At 40.5% G+C, this 18,248-nt stretch overlaps 2 protein-coding genes across 2 annotated transcripts; both read right to left on the bottom strand.

The window, feature by feature from the left end:
• Positions 1-5,504: 5,504 nt before the first annotated feature.
• LOC115747981 (probable disease resistance protein RF9) lies at positions 5,505-11,172 on the bottom strand. Its single transcript, XM_030684333.2, has 4 exons — positions 9,954-11,172; positions 9,742-9,852; positions 6,622-8,282; positions 5,505-5,678 (listed from the first exon to the last, which is right to left on the bottom strand). Exons 1-4 carry the CDS (start codon positions 10,954-10,956, stop codon positions 5,505-5,507), a joined length of 2,949 nt encoding a protein of 982 aa, XP_030540193.2. The 5' UTR covers positions 10,957-11,172.
• Positions 11,173-13,507: 2,335 nt separating this feature from the next.
• On the bottom strand, positions 13,508-16,811 carry LOC115748070 (26S proteasome non-ATPase regulatory subunit 8 homolog A). The gene is made up of 6 exons (XM_030684466.2): positions 16,611-16,811; positions 15,631-15,709; positions 15,193-15,295; positions 14,740-15,003; positions 14,265-14,376; positions 13,508-13,863 (listed from the first exon to the last, which is right to left on the bottom strand). Exons 1-6 carry the CDS (start codon positions 16,713-16,715, stop codon positions 13,723-13,725), a joined length of 804 nt encoding a protein of 267 aa, XP_030540326.1. The 5' UTR covers positions 16,716-16,811; the 3' UTR covers positions 13,508-13,722.
• Positions 16,812-18,248: the final 1,437 nt, after the last annotated feature.

Below are 18,248 nucleotides of genomic sequence, written 5' to 3'. Positions count from 1 at the left end.
TCTCTTGGAGTTGTAACAAGCATAAGCTTCAAGTTTTTTTTTTCTTGTAAATCGTGCCTTGAACCTGCACACCCTAAAGAGAAGAAGTTTCCAGGATATTGACCATTGGCCCCCTTAGGAAAGGCTTACTCATGATGTTCTATTCGTGAACCTATTTTAGTAGCGGTCCTAGTTAATGATGTTGTAACTAAAGCAAAATTTGTCGAAGGCTTACTCATAGTGAGATTGTCCTACAAGTTCAGGGAAACTAATCGGAACGAAAACTCGTAATCATGAGTTTGCCTCAACTATGTTGTAATTGAGCAAGATTCAATTATCAAATACACCTGTTGTGCGTTTAAAACCCTTCGACTAAGCCCAAACGAGCTCTTGAACTTTGGCCCAAATAAGGTCGAGGCCCAAAGGGATTATCCACCCGGGAATCTTTTATCGAACTTAATCCGTTCGTTTTCCAATAAGGAGTTCCGGGTCAATTTTGAATAGAGAGTGTCAAATGCGAAAGATATTTATATTAAGACGAAAGGTATGATACAAACTCTTGGCAATCCGTCAGCCTACTTGCTCGACAATGAGACCAACTTTGACGCACTAGGACTCAAGGTACAACTCCGGAATTTAATCGACGCGGCCGAACCAAATTGTAGGACACAATGCCGGAATCTAATCGACAACACTGGACGGTGGATATAGGACACAATACCGGAATTTAATTGACGGTATTGGACAGGATGAGTGATGAGTACAACACCGGAATTGAATCGACGATCTTGGACTTAATGAGCAGACGTCGGAATTTAATCGACGATAGCTAACTCTGGGTATGACCCTCACCGGAATTGAATCGACGATGGGAATCTGAAAGCTACAGTTAGACTAGAACTAGGTAAAAGAGTTAAGACTTATTTGTTGAGTTGTTCAGGGGTCCTTCTCGCTGAATGACCCGCGATATTTATAGAGAGTTTCTTGGTAACTGCCCCTAATTCTCCACTCCTGCACGTTCTCCCGTTCTTCGACGATTTTCATCGACGTTTTCAAGAAAAATGCAAGTCCAATAGCAACATAAAGGAGTGAATTAAGATGGGATGGAGAGATTCGGGTTGGTTTGGTATGGCAAAATCGTTAAATCAACAAGTTTTGTTTTTTAGTCTCGAATTTGATTTAACATGATGATTTCAAACCAATTAATACCATTGCTACTTAATTTGCAAAATGAGCAATTTTACCAGCAAAATTATTTTCTTTCGCGAAATATTGCTTTAAATTTGAGGACTAGGTGGAGCACATCGCCAAGGACTACTCGCATAGTGTATAGATTTCTCCCTTCGATAACGGCCTCAACAATGCCTTCCTTAGGGTAGCATACGTAGATTCCTTCAGGTGCGGTCCTCAATTCGGACAAACATCAATTCGGACATGAGAAAGATGTGGCATGGCTCCTTTGGCAGCTCTCCGTTTCTCTAAATTCCATAGCTCGACCGAGACCAACCTCCCCAGATGTAGGGGCAAATAGTCGTTCTCTGGCATCTTCTTGATTTTGCCGTATAAGTATAGTTTACAAGCACAGGGATTGCTAGACATTTTATGCAAATCGTCGAGGATGAATCCTTGCCAAGCACGTAAATTGCCTGACCACCTGACCTAAAGTCTTAACTGCAAAAAGATGGTCAAAATTTTCTCCCTGATTGGTTATATTCCCATCGATCGTGTCCCTTAGCTGCTCTGCAGTTGGTGTCGTCGGGGGATACACAGTACTTACCAAAGTGATGTTTCACCACAATGTGATTCGAAGTTTTAAGATTCAAACAGTGGAATATCTGGTATGAAAAGCACAGATTGCATCAGGAGAGTTCCCGAGACCAAGCCTCTACGTGATGGTGATTACTCTATGGAGAAATTTCTCTTTGTGAGGATCGTCTTCTGCCTTTTGATTCGCATGTGTAGTTAGATTTAGGCACAATGAAAATAATTTTATCTTATTCGAGTGGGTCAAGTAATTTATGGTAAGCTTTCCTGGTCTCCCGAAGTCTAAAGGTTGGTTTTAGTGCGATTTCACTTACTTCAGCATTCTTTTGATGCTAGCGATAGCTTTCTCGCAATGTATGTTTCCTCATCCGACATTGTAAAATATCATCAAGCTCAGCCTCTGATTTCAATTAATTGCAGTGTACGTGGGGCTTTGCAATTACCAACTCACAAGTATTTCACAGTTACTTGTCCTACTCTGTTTACAGCAATCAATTCTTTCAGCTCTATTTTCACCCGTCTGTGGCAAGGTTGTGTCTGTAAGCATCTTGAAATTCCATTAGAACTTAATGAGGTTTGATGTTTGTTGAAACTCTTCGGTCCAAACTACCGGACTGAATTAAATTCAAATTAGCAGCAGATAGCAACTGCTTTTAGGGAATTTTCAAACTAGATGCATGAGGACCTGCTTGAATTCTCTAATACATCCCAGTCCAAAATGCATTTCTTTATTTACCTCAAGGACATTCTCAATTTCACTGAGCTTTGTATGACTAGCATGTACATCTGCTGAAATTAACGACATTTGCAGCCTTCTCATGAACAAGCTGACCCCGAATGCTGCAGCAACAATCCTGTTTCTGAAGCATCTCTTTCACGCAGTTCTCACGGTGATGCTAATGATGAAAAGTTGACCCCTGAAGAAGATAGGGATCCATTGAAAGTGATGGCTGAGTGTCCCAGTTTTTATCTTGGATTTTTTAACCATGCCATTGCTCAATCAACCATATTGCTACTGTCCAGAATCTGGATGGAGTGCACAAGAATCTTGTGCCTACCACACGTGAATCTGTACAGGCTTAGCCGTTTTTTTTATGTGGAGTGTTATAGTGCCAAGTTCATTTGAAGCTGTCTGATCTGAAACGAGTAGACATTGAAGTGGATCTTCAGGGTTCTGATGGGTACTGGACGTTCATGTGTACGTATAAGAGTATCGGTCACAAGAGATCATGTCCGCAAGATATGTCCAACAAAACTAAAGCTTAATAGCTAAGCTGCATTGAACTTCATCGGTGCTTACTCGTCTTTTTGCACTATAGAAGGGTTTGGAGATGTAGACCCATCGACCAGAGAACCCGAACGCATGAGTTAAAATTGAAATGGGGAGGCGAGTTTTTCTGGTTAGAAAAAGTGCAGCTTGCATTAGGAGCTACTCTGACTACACGACATATGATACAATCACAGGGAATGAAAACGACATAAACGTTATGTATGGCAATCTGGAGCATTTAGGTCAAGTGTGCTGACCTGCCATTTTACTAGATGAAGTACTTGCGAATGTAGAGGTGCCAGTTGGGGAGGATTGTGGGAACTGTGTTGCCGAATGCCATCTCCTGCATCAGGGTCCCACCGTCGGTATCGGGTCTTTTCGAAGCTAGGATGATTAGCACAGATTCTATCAACAGCTACCTGACAGATGATGCGGAAGTCTCAATATTTCTTGGATACATGTCTTCGGAAAGAAAAAATGTAATCAGTACATCAGTAGTAGCATTTGACGTTCTTCTTTTTGATGGAATAAGTTCAACACGTGCAAACGATGAGCGAGTTATCACCTTGTTCTGTTCTGTGACTCATGAACTTTCTACATTTAATAGATCAATCATGCGGTATCGCAGATTCCTGCTGACTCCACCGTCTTTAGCCTTTAAAACTGAAAGAAATTCTCAAGCATGAGCCAAATCCAAATTAATTGGTCTTAATAAACCAATGACTAATCTTGTGAAGGGAAGCGTGTCATGCGGTGCTTCGGAGCTCTTATTGCAAGGGACTGCTGAGAAAGGCCTCCCTGGTCTACGAACATCTCACACATTCGTAGTCTCTAAAACACATAAACAGGGGTTCAATATTACACTCTACAATGTGACAGTACGAGAAGTAGTTCTCCATGCCATTTTCCATATTATCGTCAACATCTTTTGCTCTGCTAATTAGATTGTTCCAACGTGATTTGATCCAGCACGTCACGGAGTTTATCTGGAGTAATCCTCAGATTTTCAAGAACTTTATTCTTCTTATAAAGTTGCATTTTTTAGACACAGCAAATGGTAAATCTACAGTATTACAAATAGAACACGAGAATTCTTAGCTCAATTGCAGATGCTTCCTCAATCTTGTTCCAGGACACGGTTGACCTTATAAGTTAGGGAGCCCAAGTGATCCACAGTGTTTATGAAAGCTTTCGTCATATAAGCTTGTCATGTACGAGCATTTTCTTCCATCTAATGATCTAAAGTAGATTCTCACTGATCCAATCGCCCGTCCTGTTCATTTGGCTTACGAGTTATCTCATCCCTCGATATCTACGCGCAGCATGACCCGTGGGAGGAGGTTTTACGAGTTATTATTATATTACACTTGTTCTTGGTCATGAGAAATACGATCATTTTTGTTCACTCGCGTCCATTGAAAATGTTAACCATCTTCTTGTGTGAAAGATGCTGAATCGGTTTGGCATTTGGTACCACACGGAAGTCGATCCTCTAAACATCCGACATACATCAGCCTCTGTTGCTGTGAGCTCGAGTATATTCATCAATTGAGCCCCGCTACATTAAGATAGGAAGAAAAAGACATGGTTCATTTAAAACCGAAAAACTAACTTGCTTTTTGCCTACATGAAAAGTCATATGATGGGCTAGTAAACTATAATGGTATCGCCGTTAAAGTCGTTGGGACTTCCATCTAACTTGCTTGCTGATGAATTCAGTCCAATTCTCCAAACAAAATTTGTCAGACTTGGTTTAAACTCAAGAATGGGCTTATCTCATTCATCATCCTACACAAGATGGATCTATTACATTAACAATGTAGATTCAGTCAAATTCCTAACTTAATTCGCACTCACCGGATATCTTTCGGAACTGTTTATGCAAAATGGAATCATCAATGGATAGTCGCGCTTAATTTAGTTGTTAATCAATTCATATTTTCGTTTTCCCGAAAATCAATCCGCATGGACTCCTTCAGGAAGCCAGGTGATGTGGGGCTTACACATTATTATAGACGATATCTGAACGGCTTTTAATCTAATACAGACCAACTCTTACTTATGTAGTACATTTTTTTATGTCAGTCTCAAGCATTCGCTGTGGTCCACTGTGCATGCAGATCCAATAAAAGTGAGATTTTGCAAAAGATCATTGTAAAACCATCAAAAGTGAGACGGCAAAATCTTTGCACTGGAGGACTTTTTAATAATATCATCGTCAGTATACGAGATCGAGTATTAATCCATATACGACTCATTTACTATAAATATAAGTTATATATGGGTTTAAGACCTATTTTGACTGGTCTACCCAGTTCGGAAGTTAAATCATGGATCATGCAAGACACTACAAAATTGCAAAACCCAGAATCATTGATTCTGCCCCTGTCCTGAGAGCTTTTATGCAGCAAATGTATACCACAGCTTGGCAGAGCTCAGTCTGGAGTTTTAAGAGAAAACAGCGAAAAAGGAAAAACCTGACATGATTTTCCTATGCCATCTCGTCCAAATCAATCTTACAAGATGGCTTCTGAATAACAACAATCAAGAGTAAGCACAACCGCATGGCCGGTGTGACGACTATTTCAACCGTACCGAACTGAAAGTTAGTCGAGCCGGACACGAGCAATCCTTGTTGCCCTGTTCCTACAACAACACCTTGCAACTGTTTGACCAATGAAGACAACTGATGTCATCAAGTGTGCATAGATTCGGTTCTACTGTAACAACAGATTAAACCTAGTTTTATCTAGGTCTACTCAGGGGATTCGATTTATTAAGAGCCATCCATACATTCTCCAGGTTACAGACTGATTCAGATTTCTGCTTCTTCCAAGCAGGTGTGACAAAGGAAATATCCTCCAGATCAAATACAGATTTGTGTTCAACAAAATGACGTGGATATGAGTACTAACATGATTGCTGAGATAAATTCAATCACAATCATCAAATAAAGCCACAAACTTGGAAAAAAAGAAGGAAAAAATCGAGTTTCTTGAATTGGAAAAAAGATGAGATGCCATTAGCACGAAAAACCCAACCTTCGAAGGTGCAAATACCAGCGCAAACTGCCGCACAACGGCAGATGCGCATTTCGTCAAACATCTGACCAGCACTATGAGATGGCCGGGTCTCCTCTCCGCTCCTCTCCAACGCAGCTTTCACGAGGACGTGTCAACACCTCAAGCGATTGCTCTTATTCCTTCATATGCCTCCCATCAGCGTCTCTGGAGAGGCTTTGAGTTCGTTCCACCTCCATACGGCGCTCTGGCGAGCTACGCAATCTCGCCCGAGCAAAGTCGCGAGATCTCTCGGCAGCAAGCGAAACGACAGGTTCGTCCACGAGGAGGATGAGAGGGAAAATGAAGCGAACAAAATGGGCAAATTCCAACGTTCGTACGATGAAAAAGAAGCCATGGAGGAGTTATCAACGATTTTTATTTTTTTTTTCAGGAAAAGGAGTTGCATAGAAAATAGAGACACAAAGAAGAGAGAGAGAGAGAGAGAGAGCAAGGAGGGAGAGAGGGAGATGAGTGATAAAATAGTTATTGCTAAAGTCCTTTTTCAGGTGAACTGCTGAGTTAATTTATAAAATATGGTGCGCCTACCCGGAATATCAGAGACCCCGCCTTCCGATGCTCACGACACACGTCTTCCCAACAGTCATACGTGGAGACTCCTTCAAGTTGAGGTACCGCCTTCAATTTGGGACAATCGCTGATCCCTAATTGAGAAAGATCAGGCATGGCTCCTTCAGCCACCCTCCACTCCTCCAAATTTGGCAGTTCATAAAGAAGTAAATGCTTGAGTTGCGGAAAGCCTCCTGCAGAGCAAACCATTTCCTTTCCCACAAAAGCATCACCCGCCAGCATGAGAACAACCAAGTGCTGCAATTTCTCCAATATTGGCATCGGATCTTCTTTGAGTTTGGAGCCAAACAAGACCAGCTTCGTCAGTTGCTGGGGTAGATACTTATGTTCCGGTAATTTCTCAATTATTTCCCCATGTATGTACAATTTGCGGGAATAGGGATAACTTGAGGTTCTACTCAATTCACCTTCGGTGAATGAATCGCCATAGAACATAAAAGATGAGGATCGAAGATGTTTCAAACTGAATTTAGCAAATTGTGGAATTATCTCCAACTCATAACAATCACCGACGGTGAGCTTTTGCAAATTGGTCGGTTTGCCTACATCATTCACATCACACCTCAGCGGACTAAAGTTTTTCAATCTCCGAAGATTCTTTAAAGTGCCCAATCGCAACTTCTTCCAAGTACCCACGAGTTTCCCAGTGACATAAAATGAATAGGGGAGATAGAGGTACCTCAACCTTCTCATCTTCCACAGCACATCCGGCACTGCAAACATCGTCAATACCCTTACTCGCAAGTCCAAGAATTCCATGCATACAAGATTCCCCACAGATTTTGGCAAACCCTCAAATCCACTTCTTGCTAAACTTAAGAATCTTAAATGGACTAGGTCTCCAATTGATTTGGGTAATTTTCCTTTCATATCGAAAAGATATTCTAGCTTCAGAACCCTGAGAAACTTACAGCTTTTGAAAATAGGTTGAAAACGCTTCCCCTTCCCTTCGATGGATCCGAAGAACATGAGACTTCGAAGGTGGAGCATAGGCCCTCCTATTGATTTCACGCCCGAAATCGAGTTTGCTTTCATACTGAGAGAAAGCCTTCGCATTTTGCAAGTTGACTTCGACTTTAGTGCCAATGGAGAAGAACGATTATCCGTCTCATTGTCCTGCTGAATGTTACGCTTGCTCAGAAATCTCTCCTGCCTAGCCTTGGAGATGCATAAGTCCCGCATCAAGTCGTGAAGGTGGATGGTTTTAATTTTTCCACTCAAGTTAAATCGCACTTGAACCATCCCTCTACCAACCAACTCCATTAAATATTCTGCTGCATCTTCCACTTGGATATCTCTCTCTTCGTCATAATCATTCTGCAACACAAAGCCTTCAGCAATCCACATGTTAAGAAGATTTGTTGCAGGGATTTCTGCATCCTCCGGAAAGCTACTCAAATACAGGAAGCATGGCTTTAGATGCCATGGTAGATCATCATAGCTTAAGGCCAATACTTTGAATACATCACTCTCATCACTAAAATATGATTTAATCTTTTCGGAAACCGTCTTCCAGTCGTTGTTCGCCAGAAGTCCACCAAGCACAATGATAGCCAAGGGTAATCCGCCACACTTCTTAAGCAGTTCTTCTCCTATGCTCTTCCTATCTTCAGTGATTCCTACACAATATCAGGCAATCAAATTGCAACTCAGCAGTCATAGGAAGATAAATTGTCATAAAAAGATAACTTCAACAATGAAGATTTTCTTTTAGATATATGAGTAAGAAGCTATAGTTCTTTATAATCTGTGGTTCATTTATGCTTTTGTAAGGGGAAAGACTATGGGGACCGCATCAAAGCTCCTATATGTGTCTCCATTAACCCTTGAAAGATCAAGAACCGTAAATTAACAATTGAAATGTATTGTTTCTGTTATATGTGGCTTGAATTAAATGACTCAAGCAAATGTATAACAACGATAATCCTACTTGATGGAGCAAACATGAAAGTAGCACAAGGATAACTCCAGTGTGCTAGTAATCTCCCTTGACTTGAGTGTGCTACTAGTCTCCCTTACAAATTCTAATGAAATCATGTTGCCGCTCTCCTTTGCCGCGTAAAGATTCCAGATTTTCTTAACAGTCCCGACTCTTATTGTTAAACCTACTATTCACAAACGCAAAAAAGGTGGACCAGAGATGAAGCTTATGGAAGAAGTAAAATTGCTAGTCTTCACATTATTCCACCAATCGTGTCAAAATAGCTTATTATGTTGGCCATATAAAAGCCTCTTCAATATTTATCCTCGTTAGAGAAGAGGAGGAACAAAGTTTTGGATGTTTACTTAGAGGTACAATAGTTAGCTATTAAGAAACAGAAAAGGGCATCTGATTCCCGTAACATTGAAATTATGGTGCCTATCATTCCATATTTCTATCATTTGAACTTCATTGTAACTGTCGAATCATAATTTGTTAAAGCTTCCGAAAACTGAGCAATGAAGTACCTGGTGTTTGTCCCTCCATCTCTGATTGTCTTGTGATACCTTCTACAGTTTGGCCCGCAGCAATATCTTCACTAGCTCCAGCCGAAGAAAGTCCGCCAGCTCCTTCTGCAATTATAACGAAAGCACCAAAAATCAGAATCAATCAAGCAATATATAGTCTCCTGAAGCTACTAAATGTTATTAGAATAACCTTAGAGAAACCTTACCTAATGGAATCATGTTGCCGCTCTCCTTTGCCGCAAAAAGATTCCAGATTTTCTTAACAATCCCAACTCCTATTGTTAAACCTACTATTCACAAACGCAAAAAAGGTGGACCTGAGATGAAGCTCATGGAAGAAGTAAAATTGCTAGTCTTCACATTATTCCACCAATCGTGTCAAAATAGCTTATTATGTTGGCCATATAAAAGCCTCTTCAATATTTATCCTCGTTAGAGAAGAGGAGGAACAAAGTTTTGGATGTTTACTTAGAGGTACAATAGTTAGCTATTAAGAAACAGAAAAGGGCATCTGATTCCCGTAATATTGAAATTATGGTGCCTATCATTCCATATTTCTATCATTTGAACTTCATTGTAACTGTCGAATCATAATTTGTTAAAGCTTCCGAAAACTGAGCAATGAAGTACCTGGTGTTTGTCCCTCCATCTCTGATTGTCTTGTGATACCTTCTACAGTTTGGCCCGCAGCAATATCTTCACTAACTCCAGGTCCAGCCGAAGAAAGTCCGACAGCTAATTCTGCAATTATAACGAAAGCACCAAAAATCAGGATCAAACAAGCAATATATAGTCTCTTGAAGCTACTATACGTTATTACAATAACCTTAGGGAAACCTTACCTTTGGGTTTAGGGAACGCCCACTTCTTCAGGAGATCCCAGCTCTCCGGATCTGAAAGGTACCGAGGTTGATAAAAATGACCTCGAGGATCGATATACTCCGCTACTTGTCTATTGCGGGTTGTTATCAATAGCTTGCTTTTCATGTCCTCGAGAGGAAATGCAGCTTTGAGACTGTTCCATGCCTCGTTGGACCAAATATCGTCAAGAACCACGATAAATCTCTTCGTTTGTTGGATCTCGTATAGAGTTTTCAACAATTCATCTTCTTCCATCTCCTTAACATTCTTTCTTTGGTCGGGGATCAACTTGATAAGAATTCCCTCCAAGATATCTTTCACGTGGTATTCTTGAGATACACAAGCCCATGCAGAACCATCGAAATTCTTTTTCACTTTGTCAAGAGCGACCACTTTCTTGGCGAGAGAGGTTTTACCCAAACCACCCATTCCCCATATAAAAATAACTCTCTGCTTTTCATCATTCAACTTCTCTACCAATTCCTCAATACCATCTTCCCTCCCAACAAAATCTTCCTTAAAATGGCCATAATTCCTTTTCAGCATCGACGCTCTGCGTTGGTGTTCGCGCTCATTGGCATGTTGTGTGCCAAAAGCCAACATGCTCATTCTAAGATTGGAGATGCTGGATTTAAAGCCCTCAATCTCTGTCCCCACCACATGGACCTGCAAGTACGGGCGCTTTGAAACAAAGCAAGCATACGCTTTGATGATGTTTTGTCCCTTCCTCAGCGCCGCTCTGAGGATGTATCTTTCGATGACGTCCTCTGCATCATAGGCAATGTCTCGGAGTTGTGCAACACATTCTCCAACTGCTTGGTTGTGCTCTCGTCTCGCATCCGCATCCCTCAGCAAGCACTGGATCAGCCTCAGCTCCCTTTGCAGATCCTCGACCTTGCCCTCCACGCCCCACAAGAATTTGGCCTCGTCGATGAGCAGCTTTCCTATTGTCTGCGCCACGGACGAAACAACAGACTCAGCCATTGGTATTGCACTACTTGACTGCGATCAGTAGAGCTTATGATGGAGAATGACTTGAGAATTAACTTCTGATGCGATAACAAGCTGCGAACATATAGGCCTGCAAGTTGCAAAGAAGAGAGGAAAGGAATAAGTACTTAGAAAGTTACATATTGCGTTGATAATACACATTCTATATCCACAGACACAAGAAAAGCACCCCAAGAAGAAAAGAATGGAGTAATTGGGAAGTTTACAGGTATCTATTCTCTACGCAGGTAGAAGAATGTCATTAAACTTGTCAAAAGGGTTATGACAGCAATCTAAGAATATCATGACTTGGCTCTCTTGTATGAAGGACGAATCACGAATTTGCTTTGACAGCAATCACGAATAGGATGCTTTCTTGTTAAAGGCTTACTCATGGTGAGTTTGTCTTGAATGTATGGTCAACAAGAGCGGAACAAATGCCTGTCATCATCATCAGTCTTCCTCAACAGGCTTTTAAGCTAATTTCGCGCCCGTATTAGTAGTTCATCTCCCTCCCGCCATGATTAATCAAGCTATCGAAAGTGCTATTGCTCTCGCAGCAATTACACGCCAGCTCCTCGAAATCCCTGGAGTTCTTCCTCCAACGAAATGGTACGTCGCCTTCACCAAGAACATACGGCGAAAATGAAGCTGACATTACCTGCTCTTTTCCCTTTTTATCTACGACAACACATTCCCGAAACTAGTTTCAGCTCGCTAACATTCGTTGGTAAGGAAAAGGAAAGAAAGATATTCAAAAGGCCATAACCGGAATAGCAGCTCGATCTTCACCTTAGATATCGAGCATTAAAGGTAGATTCTCACTGACTCAAGCTCCACTGACGTCCATTTGGCTTACAAGTTACATCATTCGTTGGTATCTCCACTAGACGTGACTAGTAAGAGAAAGTGCTACCAGTTATTCTTACACGAAGATCAAGTGTAATATATTTTCTTGATCGTGGGTAATACAATCGTCTCCATTCGCACCGAAAACATTAGCCTTCTTAAGATGTTGTGTCGGTTTGGCATTTGGTACTACACGGTAATTCAATCCTCTACACAACCGACATATATCGGCCGTTGGTTTCTATTAGCTTGAATCTTTTCATCAATTGAGCCGCAGTACATTAGACTTTAAAAGAAAAGATTAATCGGCTATTTGCCTACATAAAAATCATGTTAGGGCTGATGATTTATAATTAATGGTATCGCTATTAAAGTCGTTGGGAGTTCCATCTAATTTTGCTTGATGATGAATTCAATTTAATTCTTGAACAAAATTTGTCAGAAAGGCTTTGTTTGTTTCACAAAAAATAATTTCCAAGAAAAAATTTTCTGAATTTTACGGCGTTTGGTTCACGGAAAATAAACTGGTCAAGGAGAACATTGTCTACAAAAAACACCTAAAGAAGAAATCATTTTGCCTCACCATTCCTCCATACACTCCTTCACATTCTTTTTCTTTTTAATTAATTTTATTTTTTTTTCTTTTTTCCCCTTTTTCCTTTTTCCTTCTTCTTCAGCCGGTTGCTGGCAACGGCAAGACAACTAGCAACCAGCCACAAACGTGGCCGTGTGGCTGCCATTGGCCGGTTTCAGTGGAGGCAGAAGGAAAAAGGAAAAAAGGGAAGAAAAAAGCGTAAAACAATTTAAAATTTTACTTTTTAACAAAATTTATAAAAATTGTTCGCGTTAGTGCCGACCGTACCATGTAAAATAATCATCATTTACATCAGCAATTTCCAACCATATAATGACACAAAAAATCAAATTAAATTTTCTTTAACAAATGACGGAAAATATTTTTCAATTCATATTCACATCTCAACCAAATACTGAAAAATGACTTCTTGAAAAATATTTTCCAAAAATATTACTTTTCCGCGAAATAAACAAAATCTTAGTGTAAATCTCATTCATCAGCCTACACAAGGTTGGTCTCTCACATTCCTAAATCAGTTTGCCCCAGCCAAACAGTTTTTTCTGATATGATCATGCAGAATGAGTCATCAATGGGCTCTTTTAGGAAGTCAGAAGATGGGGTGCTTAAAGCATTCAATTCAGTGACTGGCTGACATCTAATCTTAATATAGGCCAGCTCTACCTCATGCAGTACGTTTTTCTATATACGTTTCAAGCCTTCGCTGGTGATCGGCCAGTAATGCACATCCAACCATAGGGAGGTCTTTCGCAAAAGATCATGTGAATCCCATTTAAAAGTGAGGCGGCAAAATCTTTGCACTCGTGAATTTGGCAATACCGTCGCCAAGATACGAGATCAAGCAAGACTACATGGTAAGATGTAAACAACAAAAAGCAACAACCATTTCGAAAATAACGGAATAAACATGAAAAAGAGTTTTAGAAATCTTTCATTTCCATAGAGTCGATTCTACTATAAGAACAGGTTAAACCAAATTGTGAGTTGGTCTACTTATAAGGTCCGATTGTTTAAGAGCAACGTATGCATTTTCCCAGTTGTCCATCTCCATGTGACAACACTTAACTTCGATATCTGCTTCTTCCGAGCAGGTAAGACAAAGAAGATATCCTACCCGATCAAATACAGAATTTGTTCAACAAGTTGACATGGATATGAGTGCTAACTTGATTGCTGAGATAAATTCCAGCACAATTATCAAATGAAGTTACAGAACTCTCTTGAAATGGGCAAAAGGCAAGATGCCATTAGCACAAAATAACCAATCTTTGAAGTGTGCAAATACCAGTGCAAACCACCACGCACGGCAGAAGGTCCTAAACAATCCGCTCCAACTCTCTTGCGTAACTCAAAGTCTGATTGATAAGCTGCAGGGAAGGAATTTCCTTCGAAGGTGCAGATTCCTTCGCCTTCTGGAAATATACAAACCCACTCTTAATCTCCCACTCGGGATGTTCCTGCATTCCAACAGATATAGAAATGTTCAGGATCCACATTACATCTATTTACATGGATAAATTCTTCAACACACTATGCATCTACCATTTACTATCTACATCAGCACTTTTATAAGCTCGCAGTTTTAGAACTCAAGCCACCTTGCGATGTCCGACCCCAGCAGAGCTACAGCAAGGGCCAAATCATATGTAGATGTGGCAAGTGTAAGTTTTATATCTGTCTGTGATACCAGAACTGGATAACCTATCACAATCAATGAAAAGGATATAAACTAGCAACTCAATACAAGAGGTACCCAAGGCCTGAACTGGTGCAGGGAGTATATTATCCTACTGACTTAATTAGTCAATTAGGATAAAATTCCAGGTAGAAAAAGCTAAAGTCCTCTCATAATTTTTACCTCCTTGATATATTCCGCAAGCTCTTGGTCAGAGGAGAATAGTAACATTTGCCGTGCATCACTAATTGACAGGTAGTCATATGCCTTCTCGCTACATCCAGCAATTTCATCTCTGTTGTACAAAGGGAAAGAATAGAGTAAGCACACATAAAACAATCTATAAGCATGACAATCTCACTATATAACTAAAACCATGAAATCCTTATGGATCCTACTTTATGCTCCTATTTGTATATTGCAATGGTCAATATAAATTAGTGCAGGCCATGTACTCGTGTATCTAATTCAAAAGCAACAAAAAGCCACACAAATGTATGACTCAATCCCCCCTTCAAAAATGCCATACATCTCCAAAAATACCTTCTGCTGCAAATATATGAACAGACACATCTAATTTTATTGATTACTAACCAGTCACATCCAGTTGAAGCTTTTGACCGATTTAACATCTTATCAACAAAGGCACAGTAATTACCTGACTGTCTTGGCCAGAAGATCCATAAAATAAACATAAGTCTCGTGAGGCACCGTCTGCCTAGCACTCAAAACACGATTGTAAGCCCCTTCCATGAAAGATTGCTCCAACTCAACAGCATGCTTGATGCAAGGGTTCTCCAGGGCCTTAGATGAAAGCAATTCAAGTTCAGTATGGAACTCGGCTATTCTGTTCTGCACAAGGAGTCTCAACAGGTTGAGACCTAAAATAGGGTACTCTTGAGGAGATGGTGGAATACGGCCACTGCTCAACCACAAGAATTCTCAAGTAAGTATACATCAAACTGACGAGCAAAATATTTAATAAAGCAATAAGGATGGGAAATCTTTCTCAAAACCTAGCAATTCAGGTCAAATGCCTTATAGCGTCTGCACATGCGCGTGCATGAGTACACACAAAACAATTTTAAGCAACTCCAGCACAAAAGTTTACCCTGCATCTGTATAGTAAGGCTTCAGTTGAAAAAAATCTCGCTCAAATGCATCTTGATCTTCCATCTTCACACTTAGAATAACAGCCTGCTCGTAAATATCTCCTGCGAAATGACAGAGCACAAAAATAAAATTATTGTTATAGGCACCTATCTTATAATAAGCATACAACCGGAATGAACAGGCTAAAAGTTATCAAAATTATTTCTTGAGAACATTTAACTGATCCCTTAAATGGACACGTTTATAAAGCATATGACTCAGCAGAAGAAATTTCTTGTCCACTTTTAATACAAAATATCAATATAGAGAAGGAATTTGCAGTGTCCATGAAAAAATTCAAATTTCTCCACTTCCATTTGCATACCACTAAAGCACCATTCTAGGCCCACAACAAGGACAAAGAATCAAACACAATAAAGACTAAACCTGATCTTACTTGCAAGAGTCAATTCATGGACAGCCTTGGGTGTTTCCTCAAACAGCGGAGGAAGACTTTTGAATTCTGTCAGTAAAACCTGTATAATGGATATTTTTCTTCTTATTCCGTACATAAGATGACAGATACACGTATAAGAAAGTCAGCATATTTTAAAGTTGGGGGTTCTCAGTCAATACTCTTCTCTACAAACCAAATTTGGCGAGCAAAACTCTACATTCAATAACATTGTACAGATCGAAATCCATTATGATTAGAAATTCTATATAAGGAGACATCCAATATGTTCTCCGCTCAAGCCTCGTCCTAAATGGGGGCAAATCTGCGGGCTTCAAGCATTAACAGAATGCAACTCATGCCAGGGAAGGCCTTCTTGAACTCAATCAGTTCAAAATAGGCACATGGCATACTGTGAATCGGATTCAGTTCTCCATATAACACTAGCAGCACTTCTGGAGTCGATTGGGCATAACAAAAATCAAGACTTTGATTCAATTTTGGCATATCCAGTCATCAATCGAACCTTACAACATCTCTGCTCATTTAATTCCAAATCCATTAACAAGCCAGCCCATTAAGGATAAAGCTATCTCTACCGCTTGACACTTAGAAGTGCAAAAGAACAAAAAGAAAACTATTACTGCAACGATCAGGGCACAACATGCTATTTCTCTTGGAAAGGACGAATACCACAAGTGCCAGCAAAATTCTCAAAGTCGGACACTAGTATTGAGCCAAAACAACAAAAATCTGCAGAAATGAGGCTGAAGACGTCCCATAGAGTGATGATTACCAGGATCCATCGCTCAACGGATATCACGGAAGGGAAAAAAAAAGCCCAAAAACAAGCTAAAAACTAAAACATCCGCTCACAGAGCTCACCGCACACGCTCAGACTAGCACCAAATCAGCATCCGCCATCGACAAGCAGCTCAAAGAGGGGGGGCCAAACTAGGGTTTTTTTTCCCTTCGGTATCTACCTTCAACTGCGAGAGGAGGCTAGTGCAGGTGGTGAAGTCGTTCCTAACGAGAGCAGCCTTGAACCGACCGAACTGCTGGGAGACCTCTGTGAGCTTCGGATCCATTGTTGCTTTCTCCTCTCCTGTCCTCTCTTCTCTCTCTAGCTCGCTCTCTCTCCTTCGCTTGGTCCTGCTGGTTGCTTGTCTTTGCCTAAGGCTTGCGTTTGCTTTCCTGACAAGAAAGAGAAGCAAAAGGAGGCCGGCGTGGGTCTCGTTTGGGCTGGGCTCGAAGAATTATAATGGGCCCAAAGATGGTCCAGACGAGAACGGGCTTGATGATCAAGAACTTGATCTTCCTGGATCATCTCAATCAATCCAAAATGCCTAAAGAAGCATCAGCTGAATAATTTTTGTAAATTTTCAAGCGCTCCAAAAACCTTTATTATGCGAATATAAATTTCCAAAAAAGTTCGAAGCATTGGTAATTTTCTGGTTGATTGCTAGTGGATCGACGAATCGATTTTAGATGTTAATGGGGATTCTCGCTTGGAATATCATAAGACAAGCTATCCATTTTATCTATTCGGTCGAGTCGATCCAATGCCTTCTCTACTTATCTCTAGACAAGAGAGAACTTATGATTTTCCGTACGATGCGAAAGTCATCACTTCTTTATTGAATGTGAGGCACCACACATTTGGAGAGTACGAGAACCTTAGACGATGTTTCAAATGATTTAGAAGATTTGAGAAGTTGCAGCTATTTGAATGCGGTCTCTTTTATAAAATGGAGTCATATTATTGAAGAGAGGTGAGAGGAAAACAAGATTTGACTCGCATGAAAGATTTATAAGAAACTCGACGCGGTTCGAGATTGAAAAGTTTGTGTTTGGTTGCAATGCGATATAGACAGGAATTAGCAACCATTTAGTATAGACATGAAACGCGGTCTGGTTTACGTAAACCTCGTGAATGAATTGACCGATTGCAATCTCGGAGAGGTCACAAAAAATTAGAGAAAAACCAAGAACAAGCGATAACCTATGTGACAAAAATCAAAAGCTTCAACGATCTATTTTCCACACAAAATGGAGTTTGGTGCGAAAAAAGGGGACGATGTGGGTAAAGAATTGCCTTTCTTCCTGGACATTCGTTCATAGGAGATCATATACATATCTTTAATATTAGAACTTGTGCTTCTTTTGTTTACAATTAGCATTGGCCCCAACTTTGGAACGAAACGGGTTCGCTGATGGAGAAACTCCTCGTCATACATCGTGATGGATTTCGTTGATTGGATATGGGTTAACCGCCCATGAGTGGGCTTAACCCTATCCACAACTTCTACAAGCAACTGCCTAACAGTTACTAGTGTCTCAAAAAGTGAGATCGCCGCAAAAGGCAGTTACTTACTAATCTCTAACGTGACATTGCCACGATTGTTGCTCAACGCGAAAAATAAAAGACAACTATTGACTTCTTCTCTCGGACTCTCCCAAGCGCGATGAAAGAACACTTCTCTCTGTGAACGGCATATTCCGGGACGAATGACCTCTCCAGGGATGGCAACATGTACATTTAATATGTGAAAAACGAGACAAGTCCATTCTTTCAACTCAAAAGTGATTCTTACACATGCAATTTCCGAGTAATTCAGCTG

This window comes from Rhodamnia argentea, chromosome 3, assembly GCF_020921035.1.
Source record: "Rhodamnia argentea isolate NSW1041297 chromosome 3, ASM2092103v1, whole genome shotgun sequence".
Taxonomy (NCBI): domain Eukaryota; kingdom Viridiplantae; phylum Streptophyta; class Magnoliopsida; order Myrtales; family Myrtaceae; genus Rhodamnia; species Rhodamnia argentea.
Note: the sequence above shows the minus strand (reverse complement) of the source record. Positions and strands in the feature narration are given on the sequence as shown.